General features: G+C 38.1%; 1 protein-coding gene across 6 annotated transcripts in view; it reads left to right on the top strand.

Annotated features, from left to right (window-relative positions):
• The window catches only part of FSTL5 (follistatin like 5), an 837,077-nt gene that overhangs the window by 586,057 nt on the left and 227,713 nt on the right, over positions 1-23,307 (top strand). For all 6 annotated transcript variants that reach the window (XM_051831718.2, XM_051831717.2, XM_051831719.2 and 3 more), the window contains exon 8: positions 6,541-6,661. In XM_051831718.2, the coding sequence (XP_051687678.2) occupies positions 6,541-6,661 (121 nt within the window). The remainder of the gene's footprint in view (positions 1-6,540; positions 6,662-23,307) is intronic.

Genomic DNA, 23,307 nt, shown 5'->3' on the forward strand with positions numbered 1-23,307 from the left:
AAGAATTCCAAAATGTGTGACCAAAAACAAGAGTATAACAATTAAGTTGAAAATATTATTGGAATCTTTTTTAAAGATTTATTTATTTATTTATTTGAAAGGCAGAGTTACAGACAGAAAGAGGGAGAGGTAGAGGGAGAAATCTTCCATCAACTGGTTCACTTCACAAATGGCTGCAACAACCTGAGCTGGGCCAGTCTTAAACCAGGAGCCAGGAGCTTATTCTTGGTCTCCCGTGTGAGTACAGGAGCCCAAGGATGTGGGCCATTTTTTTGCTGCTTTTCTAGGTACACTAGCAAGGAGCTGGATTGGAAGTGGAGCAGCCAGGACTTGAACTGGTGCCCAGATGGGATGCCTGTGTCACAGGCGGCAGCTTTACCCTGGTAAGCCACAACACTGGCCCCTGGATTCTTTTTGCAGTGTTATTTTATTAAGTAAATTAATATGATTAATTATCTTATGTATGTCATCAAACAATTTTGTTATACAAAATTATGATTTTGATTTTGGCTTTTCTCCTGTAGAACAGTTAGTTCTTCGCATACATGCTTGAAACAACAAATTCAATCCATGTTAGTTGAATTTTCTTCTCTATTTTGTCTTTTTAAATTGATTCATGAAATACTTTGTTTTAGGAAAAACGGGTTTTACAATACTGTATTTATGAAATGGAACATATATTATATAACTTGTTATTTGACACTGTGCTTATTGGTGACATATTAAGTATGTAAGTAAATAGGCTAGTGAGAAATATCTATACTTCCTGCAAAATCACATAAACCATGAGATAATAGCTCTTTATGTGATTCCAAAATGTAGATGTTTGCCAATATCATTTTATTGCTATTTTATGAAAATACTTTGTATACATAACATCTAGGAAAATAGTTTTAAAATATTGCTAAGTTAAAGCATACAAGAATAGTGAGCATTAGAAAGAAAACTACTTTAATCTCAACATATATCAAAGAAATACATTTTACAAAGAAAACTGCATTCAAAATGTAGTTACCCCGGTACCTTGTAACTTAGAACGAAGAGGAGAGGCATAGCAGGTTAAGCCACTGTCTCCAGTGCTGGCATCCTGTGTGGGTACCAGTTCCAGTACCATCTGCTCCACTTCCAATCCAGCTCCATGCTGATATGCCTGGGAAGGCAGCAGAGGATGGCCCAGTGCTGTGCCCCCGCACCCACAGGGGAGACGGGGGTGAGGCTCCTGGATCCTGGCTTCTGGTGGCCGTTTGGTGAGTGAACCAGCAGATGGAGGATCTCTCTCCCTTTTTGTAACTGTAACTTTCAAATAAATACATCTAAAAAAAGAACTCTGAGGATGAGTATAATATGGAAAACAGAGTGGATTAAAGTTTAAATTTTACGTTTTGTAGTAATTGGTTTTTGTCTTTTAGATTAGCACAACGTTAACAAAGCTTATGGTTTAAATACAGGCCTGATTTCGGCAGTTATGATCTGGTACAATCACACTTGATCTTTGCTGCCTTATTCATTCTGATTGACTTGTGCTCATTATCTATAGATTAAGTATCTTGATCTTCACTCTTCATTATAGTCCATTGCTAGTGCCAAGAAATTGTTCAAAATTTTAGAGATGTATTGCATATATACTTTTTTCCCGCCAACGTTCCCATTTCATTGCCCTTCAAAGAATATAAGCAATTAACTTAAGAAAATCAATAATTTTTTTTTTCCTGGCTACTCTTTCACATCAGCACTTGAGGCAACTCTGTAATGGTGCAGAGTCACAAAGATTTAACCACTGAGAATGTTTATGCAGTATCCGCTGGCAGTAAGATTATAAAGGAGTTATGTGGGCTCCAGATAAGTGCAGGATTTTGCCCTGAATTCAGAGTGTTGATTCTAAGGCCAGAAATCTCCACAGTGGCTAAGCACAGAAATAAAAATTCTGATTTGATCTGTTTAAGATTAGAAAAATGCTGAGAAACTAACAGATTGGAAATGCTGAATCAGGGTGAAGTTAGAATACAATTGATGTGTTTGTATTAAAATAAAATTCAATGGATAATTTGAAGTTTGGGCTAAAATTAATAGAGAATCTGGAAAAAAAGGAAAATGCTGGGAATTACATAGTTGGTTCTATAGTCTGCGTGTTAATCAGACACTGCCCCTATGTTGATCTCAACCAAGTTATTTAACATTATTTACCTCAGCACTTAACATATTTAACTGTAGAGTAAACACTGGGCTTTACTACGTATAGAAAGAAACACACTTTATTAAAATTAATGAGGAGACATTAAATAAAGTCTTGCTTATTTAAAAACAAACTACTTGAAAAGGTGTTTATAAATTCACATATTGAAGGAAATTGAGGCTAGTAGATTCTGATTTCACTTGAAAGGATGAAAAAGATGTAAACAAAAATATTTAGCTGAGAAGGGGTCGTATGCCTGCTAACTTGAAAAGGAAGTTATTTGGACAAAACAGTTTCATGTTATGGAATAATAGATTGCAGTAAGTCAGTTGAAACATTTTCAAAATACATTTTTGGATAATGAAGTGAAAGAATTTTGATTGTAATAGAAAAGGACGTCCCATGTTTAGGGGTGTGTGTGTGTGTGTGTGTGTGTGTATCTGCCTCTGCCTCTCTGTAACTCTGCCTTTCAAATAAATAAATAACTCTTTAAAAAAAGTGGCACAGACAGAAGAGAGATAATCTAAGAGGTAAAGAGATCTTTCTTCTTCTGGTTCGCTCCCCAAATGACTGAGACAGCTGTCCTTTACCAGGCTGAAGCCAGGAACCTGACACTCCATTTAGATCTCCCACATGGGTGGCACAGACCCAAGTGCTTGAGTTGTCTTCCTCTGCTTCCCTGGGCATGTTAGCAGGAAGCGGGATTGGAAGCAGAGCAGCTGGGACAAGACCCAGCGGGTCCAATATGGATGCTGGCATCACAGGCAGCGACTTAACCCACTGTGTGACAATGCTGCCTCTGAGCTGTGTTTCGATGGCAGCTTCTGGTGCAGCAAGGAGTCAGATCACGGCAGTTGTACCACGTAGCTTGTTGGGGTTCAGGCTCCAAATTCTGTCCTTTGGTGCACATCATAACACCGTCATAACACTCTCACTCACCCTCTTCCCTGTCTCCTGATCTCTCTTCTTGTTAAAACATTTTATTAGTATATTTTCAGGCCAAAGTTCAATACTCTTGTGGCAATTTCCTTGATTGCAATCAATCTGTACTGAGTATCAGCTAGGGGGAAGCTATTTTTAACATAGTTGCACATTGCATGAGTACAGGTAAAGTCAGAAATACCAGCAATCTTCAAAAAATTCATGGAAAATGCATGTTATGAAAACCTATGCAAGGATTCCAAAAAGTTTTTACACTCAAATAATCTTTTCCCAACTTCATTTTTCCAAATCTTTGATATGCCTTCACATAAAGTATAGGTATTGGAGCACTGTTATATTATTGCAGGTAGTTTTAATTTCCCCTTCTCATAAATGCTCCCGATGTCCCCATTCTCTTTTCTTTATCCCTGTTATTGTATTTCACCTCTTTTGTTTTGAGCATTTTGTCCCAATTCTTCTTTGTTCCTTTTTCTGCCCTTATTCCTACCTCAGTTTATGACTGACCAGGAAGGCAGCTTGGTGTGGAGTTTAAGTTTCATAGGTTTCATATACAGATCAAACGTGTTGATTTTTGTGAAATATTTAGAACAATATTTGGCACATAATAATTAATTACATATAAGAATATATGCATTGAGTTTTTTAGATTTTGCGTATCTACAGTTTATTTTTGCCTGAAAATGTAGAATTCTTATTTATTTATTTATTTAAAAGATTGATTTATAATTTGAGATACAGAATTGCAGAGAAGGAGAGAGGGAGATACAGAGAGAGAGAGGACCGCCACCCACTGCTGCACTCCCCAAATGACGACAAAGGCCAGAGCTGGGCTAATCTGAAGCCAGGAGCCAGAAACTTCTAAGAAGTCTCCCACATGGGTACAGGCACCCAAGGACTTGGAACATCTTCTACTGCTTTCACAGGCATAAGCAGAGAGCCAGATTAGAAGATGAGCAGCTGGGACACAAACTGGTGCCCATATGGAATACCAGAGCCACAGGTGGAGGCTTAACCTACTATGCCACAGTGCCTGGCCCAGAAGTATTTATTTTTATATAAATATATCAATCATTATTTTTTTGATTTAAATTTTTTTCTATTAAATATTACATAATTCACAGTAATAAAGTTTTATTATAGCATGAGTCATTTTGATATTTATATCACGTAGATTTTATTTTGAATGATAGATTTGCTGTGATATAACTTATATTCCATAAAATAAACCCTTTAATGTATGAAATCAGTGATTTATACCAAGTTAGCAAATCATTGCAAATATTATGTTTATCAAATAGAGAATATTTTCATTTCTGCAAAAAAAAAAAAGACTTCCTATCTATAGGAAGTTGGTTCTTATATTCCCAACCCCTCATTTCCAGTTATCGGTAACATGTCTTTAATGTTGTGCATATGGTCTTTATGGGCATATTGTGTAATTGGACTCATGCAATTTATCTCTTGTGTATATGGTTTCATTTTATAGCATAAAATTATATATACATATATATATATATGTATACACATTGTGTTGTGTTTATTCTCTCATGGACTGATAGATGTTTGGGTTGTTATCACTTTGTGGCTTTTCTGAGCTGTGAACATTTGTGTACAGTCTGTGTTTAGATATGTTTTGATTCTTTTGGGTATACTCTTATCTTAGAAATGAAATTGCTAGTCACAGATAACTTCTAACTTCTGAAGCTTGGCAGATTTGCTACCAGAACCAATACACCATTTAATATTCTCACCAGCAATGCTCTCAAGTTCCAAGTTTCTGTTTCCTAAGATGTTACTGTTTGTGCTTCTGTTTAAGCAGACCTAGTGAGTTTGAAGCAGTATCTCATTTTCATATTTATTTGCATTTCTTTGATGACTAATAATGCAGTACATCCTTTTATAGAGTTAATCACTTGCAAATATTTTGAAAATCATTAATTTGAAAACCTTAACCATTGTTTTAAATGGACCGTTCATGTTCTTTGTTGAATTATAGTAGTTAATTTTTTCTGGAAACAAGGCACATATTTGATAAATGGTTTGCTAATATTTTCTTCCATCATCTTTTGACTTTACTGGTGACTTTTATGGAGAAAGAAGTATTAAGGAAATTTAATTTACCTTCCTTTCTTTCCTGCGTTATGTCTGGATGAACGGTAAATAATTCCCATGTCTTCCCTGGGAAGACACTGCCCTGCTCATGTGTATGGCCTTCTATGTTCCTACGAATATGTGGAGCTTTTCAAATCCCTCTAGGCACATCTTAGTCTCCAGTTTTTCCTTTTAAGTTTCTTTGGTTGTCCTGGTGTCTGCCCCACATAGTATCTCTGTCTCAGGGCGTCATCACATTAAACACCTGCTGCTGCTGTTTGTAATAAAGGCTGTGGGGTAGGACTGTTTACACGGAGTGAGCCCTGAGTCTGCTCAAGTAAAGAAAAGTTGTGAAAATATAAGTTGTCAAGGAACTGTCAGCGGGATCCAAGAGAGACAATTCTCTGAGGATGGGGCAGTGTGAGTGCTGCAGGCTTGTTCTTGCCCTCCAATATCTGCTTTGATTAGAGTTCTCACAGTGAGCACTTACCAGGAGGGGGGTTCAAGGCTACCATGCAGTTATGGACAAAGAAAGAGAAAGTCAACTTAAAATCCCACCAATCTCATTATTCTTCCTGAGAGTCTGCCGGGTTTTCAAGTAAATATACTGTAGATTGCTGACAACTTTTATCTATTCCACAGGTTTGAAAGAACTGATTTTGACACTTTTTCTAAGTGTATTCATTGCCCTTTATGGAAAAAAAATACTTTCTGGTCTGTCCTTGCATTCTGTAGGTGCTTCTTGATTTTGATCTCAATAAACAGTGCAACATATTTTCTTTCTATTTTCCAAAATGGTCGTATGAATGTCCTATCTGATTTGCCATGGTATAGTTATTTTATTTGAAAATAGTGGTTGGTTTCTAGGCTTAGAAAATATATCCCATTCTATGATATGGCTATAAATTTAATTGATGAAATCACAATGTTTAATAGCTACTTTTTTGATAACTACTTAAAAACAATCTAAACATTAGTGGATAATTACAAGTATGAGAAATTAATTATCAGCCATTTGGTTTTGCTGTCAAAAGAAAAAATATGTCTATTAATCAAATTACAACTAACACATAGAAATTAGTTTGTTCTGTATATAAACTCATATCACAGATAAATATGCAAAAAGCTATTAGTGAGATCAACACTTTATAAACACAATATAGTTTAAGAAAATGGCCATGTTAAGTCTTACACATTTATTATGGCCTTTTTAATAGTTTTAAACAATTCTTTATTCCACTTAATTTACTTCTGAACATATGTTTTAAGATGAAATTATTAAAATATATTCTGATATGTACAATTTGTTTTACTTCATTGTACTTTCTTTGTAGGACTTTGGAGATGATGGGTCCTTGTATATCACGAAGGTGACTACAACTCACATGGGCAATTACACTTGCTACGCACAAGGCTATGAAGAAATCTATCAGATTCACATCTTCCAGGTGAATGGTAAGAAATGTGCCATTGCTATAATTTTTGGGTTTTTTTAATTACTGTTTGTTTTTGTTTTGCTTTGTTCTGTTTTGCTTCTCTAGATATTGAAAGAATACCAGAATTGACTAGGAAGACAGATTCAATATTTTGGGTTGTTTGTTTTGTCTTAGTAAAGTCTAATTTTTGATTTTGGGACTTACTATCAACTTACGTGTTTTAAGTTAAAAAAAGTGCCAAATTGAGAAACATTCAAAATTAATGTTACTTTTCTCATCATAAACTATAAGGATTGAAGTGTAGCTCAGTTTAATTGGAATATCAAATTATGAAATTTGAAATATTCTTATAGTATAAAATATCAACAATTAGGCCAAACCAAAAATTTTAAACTGAAAGAAAGAATTGACAATTTAAACATTTTAACTAGATGATCAGTTTAAAGTGGTACTATTAATGATACAGGCAGCATTTATGTATAAGAAACTGCATATGCCTAATGTTTATACTATCACAGTATGTTGATATCCTACAATGAGAGCTTTAATTTATTCTTGATTTAGTTCATATTTAATACCAACTGGAATTTATATTTGATGGCATATATGATTTGTTAACAAATGCTGATTAATTTCCAAAATTTATTGAGATACTTAAGTGAATTTACTCTATGGTTATAAAAGGGAGGCATGAACTTGCTTGACTTGCTATCGGAACATCAATATGACTAGGGTGATAAGCATGACTTAAGAAAAAATGGCAGAAGCTCTCTGCTGTGGCCCGGGAGTGCAGTGGAGGATGGCCCAAGTGCTTGGGCCCTGCACCCCATGGGAGACCAGGAGAAGCACCTGGCTCCTGCCATCGGATCAGCGCGGTGTGCCGGCCGCAGCACGTCGGCGGTGGTGGCCATTGGAGGGTGAACCAACGGCAAAGGAAGACCTTTCTCTTTGTCTCTCTCTCTCACTGTCCACTCTGCCTGTCAAAAAAAAAAAAAAAAATGGCAGATTATGAGCTTGGAGAAATAACCTAGAGTAAGATCACATGGAAGCCTGTGGACTTTAAGTAAATGTTTGGAATTTTACCCCAAGGGCGTTGGAAAGCTGTGGATATGTTTAGTTATGTAGTGACACATTCTAATTTGTTTTAAAATAAATTAATATTTTGAAAAGCCTTTTTTAGTAGTCCAGGTAAGAAGTAATAGTGTCTTTAAGTGTAGTGTCTTTGAATGTAATGCCAACAGTAGACTTAGAAAGAAGTGGTTAGATTTGGAACGTATTGTGAAGGCTCTGCCACTGTCACCGATGAATGGCATATGAGTATGAGAAAAAGAGAATTGAGAAGCAGGAGCCTAAGAAATTTGAAGGAAGCAGATAGGGATATTGATTGACACTTAAGCAATGAAGAAAGAGTACATTTGGAGATAGGCAGAGATTGATATTTACCATGATAACTCAAACAGCTTTTTGTTTTTAATAGAGAAATATACAGTGCACTAGCAATATCTATAGTCACCCTACTATTTAGCAGTACTCAGAGCTTCTTATTCCTATCTGGTTAAGACCTAGTACACATCAGTGACCCTTCCACATTCCTTCAGCAATTCTCTTCCCAACTTCTGGTAATCACCATTATATATTTTTTAAAGATTTATTTATTTATTTTTATTTATTTATTTATTTGAAAGAGTTACACAGAGGAGAGGCAGAGAGAGAGAGAGAGAGAGAGAGAGAGGTCTTCCATCCGAGGGTTCACTCCCCAATTGGCCACAATGGCTGGAACTGCACCGATCCAAAGCCAGGAGCCAGGTGCAGTTTAACCCTTCTGTTTCTTCGTTCATTTTCTGACCAGATGACCTGTCCATTTCTAGAAGTGAGGTGCTAAAGTTCCCTATGTTATTACCTTGCCGTCAGTCTCTGAGTATCTATTAATATTTGATTTGTGTATTTGGATACTGCAGTGGTGGTGAATATATATTTACATGCATCATTTTCTCTTCCTGGAGTGAACACTTAACACGTGACCTTCCTGGAGTGAACACTTAACACGTGACCTTCCTGGTCTCTTTTTACTGATTTTGATTTAGAATCTCTTTTACCAAATGGAAACATGGCTGCTTCTCCTCTCCTTTGTGTCCATTTCATGGAATATCTCGCTCCATACTTTCAGTTTCAGTCTCTGTGTGTCTTCAGTGGTCAAGTGAATTTCTTGTCAGCATTATATGCTCAGGTCCTGTTTAAAAATTATTTCGTCACCCTATGTCTTTTAATTGGAGAATTTAGCCTATTTACATTTAAGGTAATTATCGATAGGTGAGGTCTTACTAGTGCCAACTTGCTAATTTTTAAAATTTATGCTCTAGTTCTTTTCTTTCTCTCTTTCTCTCTTCTTTTTCCTTTTTTTTCTTTTTCTTTTCTTTTTCTTTTGTTTCTTTCTTCTGTACAGTCTGCATTTGTTTATAAATGATTTTCTGTATTGGTGAATATTGATTGCTTGCTTATTTTTGGAAGGTCTTACAAGATTCTTGCTTTGTAGCTATGACAAGCAATCTTGGAATAAAACCAAATTAACATTGATTATAAACAGGGAGCAGGTCATGGGCTCCTCATAAAGAGCTCTATATTTGTGGACCTTTCTTCCCTACATTTTGACTTCTTGAAATTTTATTTAACCTTTTTCAATATTTTATGTTTCTTAATATTTTAATGTAGTGATTATAATTTTTAACATTCACAATAAATATGGTTTACATATCATGTTTATAGTGTTACATAAAATTACATTACCTATGAACTTCTGATATTTTCATGTTAGCTGCTAGCGTCACATTCTTTAAGTCTGAAGAACTATCATTAGCATTTTTGTAACACAGGTCGAATAGTGATCAATTTTCTCACCTTTTGTTTGGGAATATATTCATCTCTCCTTCATATCTGAAAGATAGCCTTGATGGATTCAGTATTCCTGAATGACAACTTCTTCCTTCAGTCCTTTAAAAGTCTTACCCTACTCTCCTCTAGCGTGTAAGGTTTCTCCTGAGATGTCTGCAGTCAGGAAATCCGGGTGCCTTTATATGTTGTTTGCTTCATTTCTCTTACAATATTGAAAAACCTGTTTAACCTTGCTTATAGCATGGCTTGACTTTAACAGTTTGACTATAACATGATCTGGTTTATACTTGACAGAACTGCTCTGACTAGTGATGCTTGAACTTCCTGTACCTGATAGTTGTATCTGTTTCGAGGTTTGAGAAGTTTCCTGCTATTGTCTTCTTGAATATGCCTTCTACCCATTTGGCATTCTCTATCGAATTTCAGTAACTCATATATTTGCTTGGTTTGTGCTACCCTATATTTCCTGTAAAATTTCTTCATTCCTCTTGGTTATTTTTCTTTATTCTCTTCCAATTGTGTATTTTTAAATAGCTTGTCACTGAGCTCTTAGGTTTGTTCCCGTTTGATCTGTTCTGCTATTGATGCCTTATACTGCATTTTCAGTTTCACTCAGTGTACTTTTCAGTTGAAGACCATCTGCTAGATATCATCTAATTGCTTCAGTCTCTATCAGATATCTGCTAGAATATCAAATAATTTCTCTGTGAAGCCTTAAAATGGCATTTTAAAATCTTCGACCAAGCATTTGAATATTTCAGGTGCTACATGATTGCTTATTTTGCTCTTTAGGTGAGGTCCCATCTCCCTGGAAATCCTTAATGCTCATTGGTGTACAGCATCATCTGCACATTGAAGGATTAGTTACAACAATCTGGCTTTATTTATAGCTCTTCTTCTAGAAATTATGTGCTGTTTGTTATTCCCTCCGAGACTATGGATGCTTCTGTTACTTCAGCATTGCATAGCACCCTAAGTCATGGTTTGCCCCAGGTCCACTATTGATTTGTTCTTATTGGTTCAATCATACAATACTCCCCAAGCTCAAATTTGCCCCAAAATTTTAGTTGTTAAGCAGTGCCTGGGAGAAGTGCCTAAAAAGGGACTATTACGATCTCATCAATGCTCAGTTTTATCAGCTAGGCATTGAGTCCCAAAGAGAAGAATTATCCCTTGCTTTCTGTCCCAGGATATAGGGAGAGTGATAGAGGCAGCTTCTTCACTACTTAGGCAGGTTACTAGGTAGGCAACACCTAGCACACTGCATTGTGGGACCTGGGTCTCACAATCACCATGCCCTATGTTATCTTGCGGTTTCACAAAAGGCCCTTGGGAGGCTACTAGTGATACACATCAAAAATGTCTGTCTCTCCAGGGTGTAAGTCTCTTCCTGATACTGAGCCCAGTCCACAGACTCTGTTGACTGATTCTTCTCAACAGATGGAACCCATTAGGATCTGCCCACCCTTGGAATCCCAAGACATGGGATGGTGGTCACATGGCCTCGTGACCACCCATACTGGTCTGAGACTGGTCACACTGAATTCCTAGAGTAACAGATCTCCATAAACAGTGGCTATGTTCTCCAAGTCCAGCAGAGGGTACCAGTGACACACACCAAAAGGAGTCTGCCCACCTGGTGTACAAGTCTCAGAAGGGTGCTAGGCAAGTCAAGTGGTTTATCTATGACACTGGTTGTATGCTAGAGGCCTTTGGGGTTCATCAGGAGTTAGGTTCTAGCATAGCAGACCTGCTCTGAGCTCCAAGGCTCAGAGCAAAGTTCTCTCTCATGTCCTCTCTGAACTACTGGAGGTTTGCTTTCTTCCAGCATGTGACAGAGAAGTGGCCCAGGTCCCCCAGCTGAAAGCTGTAAGTATTCACTCCACAGTTATGGGCCTTAAGTCTGGAGCTGGGGTGCTTAGCCTGGCTGTTTTTTTTTCCCCCTAGTGGGTCTGGCAGCGGCATTTGGGTCACTCTCCCTCACCCAAGAGGGAGTGGAGCTGAGGAAAGGAGCAATCTGGGTGACTCTTCCTTCCTCTCCCTCCCCTCCCCTCCCCTCCCATCCCTTGCCTCCCCTCTGCCCTCCTCTCCATCCTGATGACTACCACAAAAGAAAGCATGGTGACCTCTCAACTGGCTCTGTTTCTCAACTGGCTCATTAGCTCTTTTGAGGGTGACATGGGGTGGGTATGGCTGTTGACATTGGTATCTTTGCAGGCAGTTGCTGGAGCTTCTTACTCACCAGTCATCTTGGTTCCCAATATAAATATAATTATTGATAGAAGTCAGCTGTTCAGTTGATGAGACTGACAGCCTAAAGTTGTATGGTTTGAAATCAATATGTATATATTGCCCTCAACCTATTATCTGAGCTTGAAAGATGGGGCCCCTTAGCAATGAGCGTAGATGTGTGAAAACTTAGAGGACGGAACCTTAGTGTTGAAGTTAAATAAAAAAGTAGTTTCAGAGTCAGTGCCCTGTAGCCTGAGAATGACTACCCTAAGAACAATGAAGGGCCGGCACCGCGGCTCACTAGGCTAATCCTCCACCTTGCGGCGCCGGCACACCGGGTTCTAGTCCCGGTCGGGGCGCCGGATTCTGTCCTGGTTGCCCCTCTTCCAGGCCAGCTCTGTGCTGTGGCCAGGGAGTGCAGTGGAGGATGGCCCAAGTGCTTGGGCCCTGCACCCCATGGGAGACCAGGAGAAGCACCTGGCTCCTGACTTCGGATCAGCGTGGTGCGCCGGCCGTGGCGGCCATTGGAGGGTGAACCAACGGCAAAGGAAGACCTTTCTCTCTGTCTCTCTCTCACTGTCCACTCTGCCTGTCAAAAAAAAAAAAAAATGAATAATTTGTGGTAGAAAGTATGTATTCTGGAAATCAATTAAGGAAAGTCATATACTGCTTAAAACATTGTGAAGTCTGATCTATTATTGACACTCAACTATAGCCGATTTTGCCTTTGTTTCCTGTACAAACCTAGCTGACAACTAGGTATAAATCAAATCTGAATGACAACCTTAATGAAACTAGTGAAGAAAACAGGCAAAATGCAAAGGAGTTGATCTGGCTTCAGATGTTTGAGTCCGACTTTCCTAGACAGCAGTAGTACCTGCTGATACACAATACTGCGAGCACAGGACAAGTCTATTAGTGGAGGATCCCTGTCTCAGTGCTGTATTCACTGGGAAATTTTTATTGCAAGATACCTCCCACTCTGTGTTAGCAGTTCACTGATTGCTGACCAATTTGACAAGTACTGTGCCTTGTTTTTGTGTAGTTAAGGAGAAATTCTCCACTTTTGTTTTTGGTTAATAATTAATTATTTTATCTCTCATCATTATTCCCAGTACAAGTTTTTCCAGTTTAAGTATCAACCATGTGAGAGTCTTGGTAGTTTTTAGAACAATGCATGGTTCATGTTCCACCTGTCTCAGAGTAACATGAAAAAAAAAATGTCAAAAATGTGGAGCCCTAGGCTCTCTGGAAGTTTGATTTGAAATACGCATTTTGATAAGCTTCCCAGGCAATTGTGATGCACGGTAAAGTGTGAGAATCATTCCAAATGGCTGCTCTTCAGGGGTCTCTGCTGCTCATTCATGTCTGCTGCAGGTTTCTTCTATAATTCACTCATTTGCCACACTCCAGCTGGGAAACCCAGGCAGGAGACTTTGAGCCAAACTGCTGGCTTTCATGTTGCAAGATGTGCACTGAGCAGCACTGGGAAATGCAGCTTCCTGCTTCATCTCTTTCTTTGAATAAACTGTTTACTCTCTGAGCTCAAGCTTTTCTGAAGATGGAATATGGGAATAAAGGAATAATGAGGTCCCAGAAACAAAGTCTCCTCCCATCAGCCTTAACATTGTGAATTCATGAAGTGGAGTTCAATGTTACCAGTGAACTCCTGTGCCAAATTGTACTACTCTCATTTCTCTGGAAAATGATCCCTGAACCAATACCTTATGGAGAGCAGAGCTAGTCTGTTTCTCCTTGGTTCTTTGCCATATGAAGTGTCTCGAATTCCTTAATGTAAAGGTTCTCATGAAGGGATGGAATTTGTGGAGGACAATGGTATTTTCATTACCAAAAGGATAAGCAAGAAGAGTGGATATATTTAAGCCTGAGATAGGCGTGTTGAGGGGCAATTGTTAACCTATGTAAGACTAGATCTGGCAAGTACTGAGATACAATTATGACTAAAGTCAGTTTAAGGGAGAATGGAGGGTGATGAAACAAGCACTGGTTTTCTTAACTATTCCATGGAGAACATTGGCTGAAAGTCAGCACACATGTACCATAACTGAAGTGCACTATGCTGTACCTACAGATAAAATCTTTTATAGTGACGTGAATAATACAGTGATGATGAAAAGTAGATAGTCTATAAGAAAAAGGGATAATTATAGTAATAAATTACTTACAATGTCAATGTGTCTGATGCACAAAGTCATTGAATAGATTTTGAAAATGCATAGGTCATTTGTTGAAACAGATAAACTGGGAAAAATGTCCATTGTGGGACCATAAGGAAACACTGTATATTGCTTGGGTATTTTTTAGTTAAACGAGGAGTACTGACAGCTGAAAGTGAAGAGTTTGTGACAGTTACAATGGTGTAAGGAGAGGAAGAAATGCAGAGTAATGATTCTGTAGAACAAGAGGGTCATGGAACACTGACAAGTCATTGGCTTCTTGGAGATAGCTTGGGGTATTCCTGATTGACATGTGTTGGCCTTCAGTTACAGTGATGGGTCACAGAGAAGTGAGAGGTAAGGACTGAACTGAGGCCTTGACCAATGCATGAAGTGAACACTTTGCTGGAATTAGCACCCTGGTCAATATTACTAGAATAAGATATATGAGAGAAAGGTTGGAGGCCAGTACCTTCAATCAACATAATTCTCAAAGCATCTAGAAATTGCTATTTATAAGAAATGCTTTTAATTAGGTTAAGTCTACGTAAATGAATTCATGGGTAATTCAGTTTCCCTAGGTTTCTAAACAGCCCATCCATTCATTGAAACATAAGTGGTCAATTCTATTTTTAGGTTAAAGGAGAAATGTGATATAGAATATCTCCAATCCATTAAATTTGAGCACAATTGATCTCAATGTATTCTTTATAAAAAGGAAAGATAATAAGTACATTTCAAGTATCATTATGGATACTTAAACCTATTTGAAGAGGCCAGAAAGCAGAGTAGAAAATTTATGTATGTTGGTAACAAATTACCTCTAGCTGCAATAACAGAACCCCCCAAAAATAATGACTTAAAGAAGATACAGGTGTGCTTTACTTATGCCAAAAAAGAAGTCAAGGAGTAAAGGTGGCCGTGGAAACTCCAAAGTGCCATCAATACTCCAAGTTTTACCTGATAAGATTATCATATGGATGAATCTTATATTTTCAAACTTAAGGTATCCTGCTGTAGGAATCCTGCACACGTTTCATGAGGAAAAAAGTAGAAGGTGGAAGAGAAACCTGACATTTGACACTCAAGAAAGCATTTGTAAAAGAGATTTCATGAAATCACCAGCAAAACAGCCATGTTTGCAGATGACATGATGTTGTACATGGAAAAACCTAAATACTGTAATGAAAAAAAAAAAACTGTTAAACTGATAAACCAATTCAGTAAAGTTTCAGGTGACAAAATAAACCTACATAAAACAATAGGTTTTTCACAGGTCAATAATGAATTCACCAACAGAGAAATCAAGAGAAAACTCCCATTCACAATAGTTGCATAAATCTCATAGTTAGGAATAAAATTAGCCAAAGAAGTAGTAGATCTCTACAATGAAAATTGTACAACAGTAATGACAGAAATCATCAAGGACACAAAAAATGGAAAGGTATTCGATCCTCATGGATTGGAAGAAGTGGTGTCATTAAAATGTGGATAACCACCTAAAATAATCTGTAGAATCAATGAAATTACTATCAAAATATCAATGAAATTATTAGCAGAATTAGAAAGAAATCCTAAAAATCGTATAGAATCACAAAAAAACCCTGAATAGTCAGTGCGATACTGAGCAAACAAAGTCCACCTGGAAGTACCACCATTCGTGACATCAGCACATAAGGCATGCTAGGAGTGATGGCAGTTAAAACAGCATGGTACTGGCATGAAGACTGACATACGGATTCATGGAACAGAAGAGAGTCCAGAAATTAATCCACATACATACAGCCAAAAGTGCCCAGGCCATACATTGTAGGAAGGATAATCTCTTCAACAAATGGTGCTGACATGGCCAGCACCACAGCTCACTAGGCTAATCCTCCACCTAGCGGCGCCGGCACACCGGGTTCTAGTCCCGGTTGGGGTGCCGGATTCTGTCCCGGTTGCCCCTCTTCCAGGCCAGCTCTCTGCTGTGGCCAGGGAGTGCAGTGGAGGATGGCCCAAGTGCTTGGGCCCTGCACCCCATGGGAGACCAGGAGAAGTACCTGGCTCCTGCCATTGGATCAGTGCGGTGTGCCGGCCACAGTGCGCCAGCCGTGGCGGCCATTGGAGGGTGAACCAATGGCAAAAAAGGAAGACCTTTCTCTCTGTCTCTCTCACTGTCCACTCTGCCTGTCCAAAAAAAAAAAAAAAAAAATGGTGCTGACAAAATTGGGTTTTTATAGGTAGAAGAATGAAAGTAGATCCCTACCTCTCACCAGATATAAAAAATCAACACAAGATTTCTGAACCATCTAAATTTAGGATCAGAGATGGTAAAAATCCTGGAAGAAAACAGGGTGTAAGTGATTTCTTCTTAGGTGTAAGACTCCCAAAGCGCAGGCAACAAAAGCAAAACGGCACAAATGGGCTTATATCCAACCCAGACGCTTCTGCACAGCAAAAGAAACAGTTAGTAGAGGGAAGAGCCATCAACCGAATTTATCTTGATGTGAATGGAAGGGGAGAGGGAGCGGGAAAGGGGAGGGTTGCGGGTGGGAGGGACGTTATGGGGGGGAAGCCATTGTAATCCATAAGCTGTACTTCGGAAATTTAAATTCATTAAATAAAAGTTAAAATAAATAAATAAATAAATATTTTCAAGCTACTGACAAAGAATTAATAAAAAGAATATATCAGCATTAAAAAAATGAATGACAAAAATATATAACCAAATCTAGTTATGAAATGAACAATAGATAATTCACAAGAGAAGAAACACAAATATCCCAGAAATATATGAAAAAAATGTTCAATATTACTAGGCATTAGGGAAATGCAAGTGAATACTACAAAGAGACATAACTTCACTCCTGTCATAATAGCTATTAGACAAAAGACAGAGAGCAACAAATACTGGCAAGCATATGGAGAAATGGGAACTCTTATACACTATTGGTGGGAAGGTAAATTTGTGCAGCCACTGTGGAAAAGTGTGTAGATTTCTTTAAAAATTGGAAGTAAACTTGCCATGTGATCCAGCAATACAACTGTTGGTTATTTATCCAAAAGACATAAACTCCTGGTATCAAAGAGGTACTTGTACCACAATATGTAATAGTAGCATTGTTCACAATAACCAAAATATGAAATCAAGCCAGTTATCCATCACTAGTTAAACTGATAAAGAATATGTACCATACATATAAATATATATATATATATAAACATGCACATAATAGAATAGTATTCAGCTACAAAAATGCATGAAATTTTACCATTTGTATCAAAATGGTTGGAATTAGAGGGCATCATGTTGAGTGAGATAAACTGGATACAGAAACACATTTACCTAATGTTTTCCCTTACATGTGAGAACTAAAACAAAAATAAATAGATAAATAAATAGAAATAGAAATGCCTATATACATCTGTTTTGCTACAATGCAGTGTTTTGTCCTACATTATTTAAAAGCACTGACAAACAAAATGTTAAGAATTATATATTACTGGCTGGTGCCGCGGCTCAACAGGCTAATCCTCTGCCTGCAGTGCTGGCACACCGGGTTCTAGTCCCGGTTGGGTGCCGGATTCTGTCCCGGTTGCCCCTCTTCCAGGCCAGCTCTCTGCTGTGGCCCGGGAGTGCAGTGGAGGATGGCCCAAGTGCTTGGGCCCTGCACCCCATGGGATACCAGGAGAAGCACCTGGCTCCTGGCTTTGGATCAGCGCGGCACGCCGGCTGCAGCGCACCGGCCGCAGCAGCCATTGGAGGGTGAACCAACGGCAAAGGAAGACCTTTCTCTCTGTCTCTCTCTCTCTCTCTCACTGTCTACGCTGCCTGTCAAAAAAAAAAAAAAAAAAGAATTATATATTAGTATGTTTTGATGATCTTGTACCTATTTAAAAATTTACTTTATATAAGTGAAGTGGAACATATTTTCATTTGATTATTGCTTGTAGCCCTTGTATATTTTCCTGTTGTACTATGATCTTACCTTTTTTTTGGTCAACTTTTTGTTGTCTGGAGCATTAAACCTTTGAGTATAAGTAAATTAAAAAGCTGTTATTGCAAAAATAGGAAATAAGTAAAAAAATAAAATTTATTATCAAATAAGCTGAAAGTATGTCATTGTAAAAATGAAAAGAGAGGCAGCCAGCTCTGTGGCTTAGTGGGTTAAGCCTCTGCCTGCAGCTCCGGATTCCATATGGATGCCAGTTCTGGTCTCAGATGCTCCTCTTCCAATCCAGCTCTCTGCTATGGCCTGTGAAGGCAGTGGAGGATGGCCCAAGTCTCCGGGCTCCACCCGTGTGGGAGACCCCAAGGAAGCTCCTGGCTCCTGGCTTCCGATTGGTTTAGCTCTGGCCATTGCAGCAATCAGGGGAGTGAACCAGTGGATGGAAGACCTTTCTCTCTGTCTCTCCCTCACTGTGTCTGTAACTCAACCTCTCACATAAATAAATAAAATATTTTAAAAAATTGAAAGAGAAAAGAAGAAAGGAAGAAATAATTATGCTTTTAAATCTATGTATATGAAATTCATGAAATTTGTTCACCTTATATAAATGAAAAGATTAAATAAAAAATTTTAAATGTCATGATGTAAACAGCAAAAAAATAAAGTCATTGAGGCCAGCATTGTGGTGCAGCAGGTTAAGCTGCTGCCTGTGATGCCAACATATCATGCGGGCACCTGTTCATGTACTGGCTGCTCCCCTTCCCATCCAGCTCCCTGCTTATGCACCTGGGAAAGCAACAGAAGGTGAAAGTGCATGGACCCCTGCCATCCATATTTAAGACCTGGACGAAGTTCCAGGCTCCTGACTGCAGCCTTGCTCAGCCCTGGCCCTTGTAGACATTTGGAGAGTGAACAGCATATGGAAGATCTCACTCTCAGTCTCTCCTTCTCTCTGTGTAACTCTGCCTTTCAAATAAATAAATGAATCTTAACGTAAAATCGCTAGCAATAAGTTCCATTTGTGCCCCATAAAAACAAAGGGGCAGCAACATATATTCTTTTGACTTTGTTGTATTTACCCCTACAATAATAAAAAGGCATAATTAAATAGAAGAAGGAACAAGAACATAAATTTGGGATGGGTAATTAGCCATATTTGTCACAGTAGTTCTTGGTATGTCAAAACTTACCAATAGAGCAATTAAATAGTGCTACTTTATTTAAAAAATCTAGAGTTGATAGGATAAGATACAAAGCAGCTTAAAATCAATTTGTTATTATGTACCTTTTAGTCATTTCCCTTTCTATTGGCTTTATGTTATTTTGTTTTTGGCATAACTTTAACCATATGTTTTGTATATAATAAAGGTAGTAAATTTAGAATTAGTTGTTGGAGGTCAATAACAAAGGAGTAGTTGAGAATGAGGAGTGGTGCTGAAAAATACAGTAGAGATGCAACAAAATGCAAATTAGCTCATTTATAGGTATCATAAATCTCTACAACTAGTTTAAGTTATTTTCAATTTTTCATCCACTTTCAGAAAAGGTTAAAAAGACCTTTAGAAAATCAGGTTTTCATGTGTAATGTAAAATATTTATCTTAGCAATTTGTCAATTAGAAATAGAAATAAAATATATCATTGATTACCATAACCACCCCTGAAAATGCCACAAGATATTGGAATTGGTGAAATAGTGTTTTGAAGTGCAAAATCTATTTAAATACCCCAGGGTGAAAGGCAAACAGAAGTCTATCAATGACCCTATTTTTTTCCAAAGAATGCAAAATTAGATTATTGAAATATGAGAGTGATTCTGTGTCCTTATCTGAAGAAACATTATGTATAAATCAAAGGTGTTTGGCTCTACCAGTGGAATTCATTTCATGCTTTTCTTCTTCCTTTTACATAAAGCAAATTGTCCTTAGATCTTGAACTTAGGATACACAGTGTTTGAATTTTTCAAAGTCATTCACTGTTTACACTACCCTCTGAGCAAAAAGCTTGCCCATATTCACAACACAGCCATATTTATAGTTACTTTTCTCTCATTCTCATTATTTAGCCTTGCACATAATATTGGATAGATTTTTCTTTCCTAATTCTGTCCCAAAGGTCTGCCTAAAATTGGTGGTTTATAGGGTGATTTCTCCTTCAAAGTATGGAAATATCTAACGGAAGAAAGTGAGAGGCATACTTAACACACATCAGAGCTTCGCCTTCAGAACTGACAATGCTACGCTGAGAAAGTGCCTAACGTCTGGATTAACAATGGACTTCCTTCTTGCATCATAGAGTTAAACATCCTCGTCCGGGAACAGGCAGCTTTGGAGTCCGTGTGCAGTGACAGAGCCCTCCCTGCCAGCCTTCCTTCATCGTCAAGGTGCAGGAGAGAATACAGTTTTTCTGAAGAGCAGTGAAATCCAGAAAGCAGGAAACTGGGGACACATCCCCTCTTTCCCTCTTCTCCTTTCACTGTGATTTCATAAAGGATGGAGCATGAGCAGGTCTGAGGGCAACTCTGACTCCGTGATTCACAGACGGTGGTCCGTGGATCAGCAGATTTAACCACTAACTTTAAATGAAAATCTCGGAGCACTCCCATCTGTACTGAATCAGAGCAACTAGTGTTTTTAAGAAACCTTTCTGGTGATCCTGATGATAAAGTTTTAGAAATCATTTCAAGTAATTAACCCCACAGGGAGAAGAAAAGACAAACAGGAATGTCTTTTAATTTTAACTTCAAGTGTACAGTGATCTAGGAGAGTGGTTGTCCCTTAGAAGTTAATATCAGTCATGTATCATTTCAGGCTTCTCCATGTTAGGGCCAGCAGTAGGCAACCCAGGCCACCTCAGGTGTGGTGCACACACCTGAAAGCTTATTTCAAGAGCAGATCTGTCTACCCATCTTCCTAAAGATGTAGGCAACACAGGTGTTCTATGGATTTAATGTCCCCAGGAGCAGTCATCAATCATTGAGGGAAATAAGCCAATGGGTAAGAAACATGGCATATTAAATCCTTACCTTAGTAACTACTGTTTATCTTTGTATCTTCCCTTGAGTGCTATAAGTGGACACTAAATGTTTACTTGCAGAAGGTATTGGAAAATGATAGTATAGTACAGTAGTTTATTAACTCCATGGCATGAAACTTCTCCTTATATATTGTCCCACCTACTAAATTATGTCTGGGTACACTGTTCAGTAGGGCTCTCCAGAGGTCCTGCAATTACATTGCTCTGACTTCAAGAATCCCCAAAGATACAATAGAAATAGCTTACAGACGCTCCGAGTTTAATATAGAGATATGCTATCTAATTCCCTGAAAGTAATAAAACTTAAAAGATAACCAATCTAAAGACAGAGGTCAAAGTAGTTAATATCCAAAATTATTTTTTCACTTTTCTAATTTATTTTTTAAAGATTTATTTCACTTACTTCAAAGGCAGAGTTACTGAGAGAGCGAGAGAGTAAGAGAGATGTCTTCCATCTGCTCGTTCATTCCCCAGATGGCTGCAACAGCCAGGGCTGGGCCAAACCAAAGCCAGGAGCCAGGAGCTTCTGGGTCTCTCTCATGGGTACAGGGGCACAAGCACTTGACCCATCTTCCACTTCTGTTCACAGGCCAGTAACAGGGAGCTGGGTCAGAAATGGAGCAGCCAGGACTTGAACCTGTGCCCATGTGAGATACTGGATTTGCAGATGATGGCCAGCAGCTCCTACTCTTATAATTTTATATCTTATAATTTTATATTTTATAATTTAAAATAAAATAAAAGTCATGCAATAAAAACAAAAACAAATTCCATCCTAATTCCCTATTTATTCCCTTATAGTTGGAAAGGTACTTGAAAATGTATGGCTTTGAAATGACACAAGTTTGGGGTTATTCTCACTTGTTTATCATTTGCTGTTTATTTTCAGATTACTAAATTGATTCTTTTAAACTTTATTTATGGTGTGTATTTGAAAGGCAGAGGGACACAGACAGAGATCTTCCATCTGCTGGTGCACTCACCAAATGTCTGTGATAATCACTGCTGGCCCAGGCCGAAGCTAAGAGCCAGGAAGTCAATTCCACTCTTGGGTAAACAGCCAGCTTTTGGGCCCAGGCTCTCTGATATGGGAACGCAGGCATTCAAATGACACCTTAACCCATCACATGTTTGTTCTTTATTTATTATCTCATCATATACTGCCTCCTGTTGGACTGCATAATGCTCAGCATTCTGTTTTGTTTCTATTATTGACTAATTATATCTCTTTAATTTTCAGGTGTAATCCTAAGCTACATTTATAAGTAAAACTCAGTTTATTGTCAAATACCTTCAAATAATATTTAAAATTTTATATATGCAATAGGAACCATGAGGCAGCATACTGAGATCTCTTCCTTTTCCATCTATTATTGTAATATTGTTAAACATTTACTTCTGCTTACATTATTAGGGTTTTTTTGTTTTGTTTTGGTTTTTTTTTTTTTTTTTTTTTTTTGACAGGCAGAGTGACAGTGAGAGAAAGAGAGAGAGACAGAGAGAAAGGTCTTCCTTTGCCATTGGTTCACCCTCCAATGGCTGCGGCCGGCGCACCGCACTGATCCGAAGGCAGGAACCAGATGCTTCTCCTGGTCTCCCATGGGGTGCAGGGCCCAAGCACTTGGGCCAACCTCCACTGCCTTTCTGGGCCACAGCAGAGAGCTGGACTGGAAGAGGGGCAACTGGGACAGAATCCGGCGCCTGGACCGGGACTAGAACCCGGAGTGCCAGCACCACAGGCAGAGGATTAGCCTATTGAGCCGCGGCGCCGGCCTCTGCCTACATTATAAGTCCCAAAATTTGTTTTATTTTTCTTTAAATAGTAAATATCATTAAAAGAGAATTTTTAAACAAGAAAGCAAGACTTTTGCATTACCATTTATGATAGTCCTCATTCTTTAATCAGAATTTCTGAATTTGCTTTACTCTGTTAAACATACTTTAATAATTTCATGGTCAAAATAATACATTTTCCTAGGCTTTCTTTGCACTATAGTATTTCTGTTTTTCCTTCATTGAAGAATATTTCATCAGGATATTGAATTTTAGTTTTTCTTTCAACTCTTTCTATTCCTCCTGTAAAGTCTTTGCATTTTCTATCATTTTCTTGCTTGCTGGATTCTAAATGGAGGACTAACAGATTTCTAGACCCCCCACCCCCGTTTCTCTTGATGCTTTTAATAAGTTAGTTTTCTTTATATTGTGTTTCAACAATGTAATTATGATCTATCTTGGTGTGGTTTTCCCTGTCAGGGATTATTCAACTTCTTGGAATTTGGTGCACATATTTTTCAGTATATTTGGAAAAGATATCATAAGCTTCAAATTGATTTTCTTCCTTTTGGGTTCCAATTATAACCATGTATGAGTGTTTGACTTTTCCCTATAGGCTACTGAGCT

This window comes from Oryctolagus cuniculus, chromosome 8 (genome assembly GCF_964237555.1).
Source record: "Oryctolagus cuniculus chromosome 8, mOryCun1.1, whole genome shotgun sequence".
NCBI classification, from domain to species: Eukaryota; Metazoa; Chordata; class Mammalia; order Lagomorpha; family Leporidae; genus Oryctolagus; species Oryctolagus cuniculus.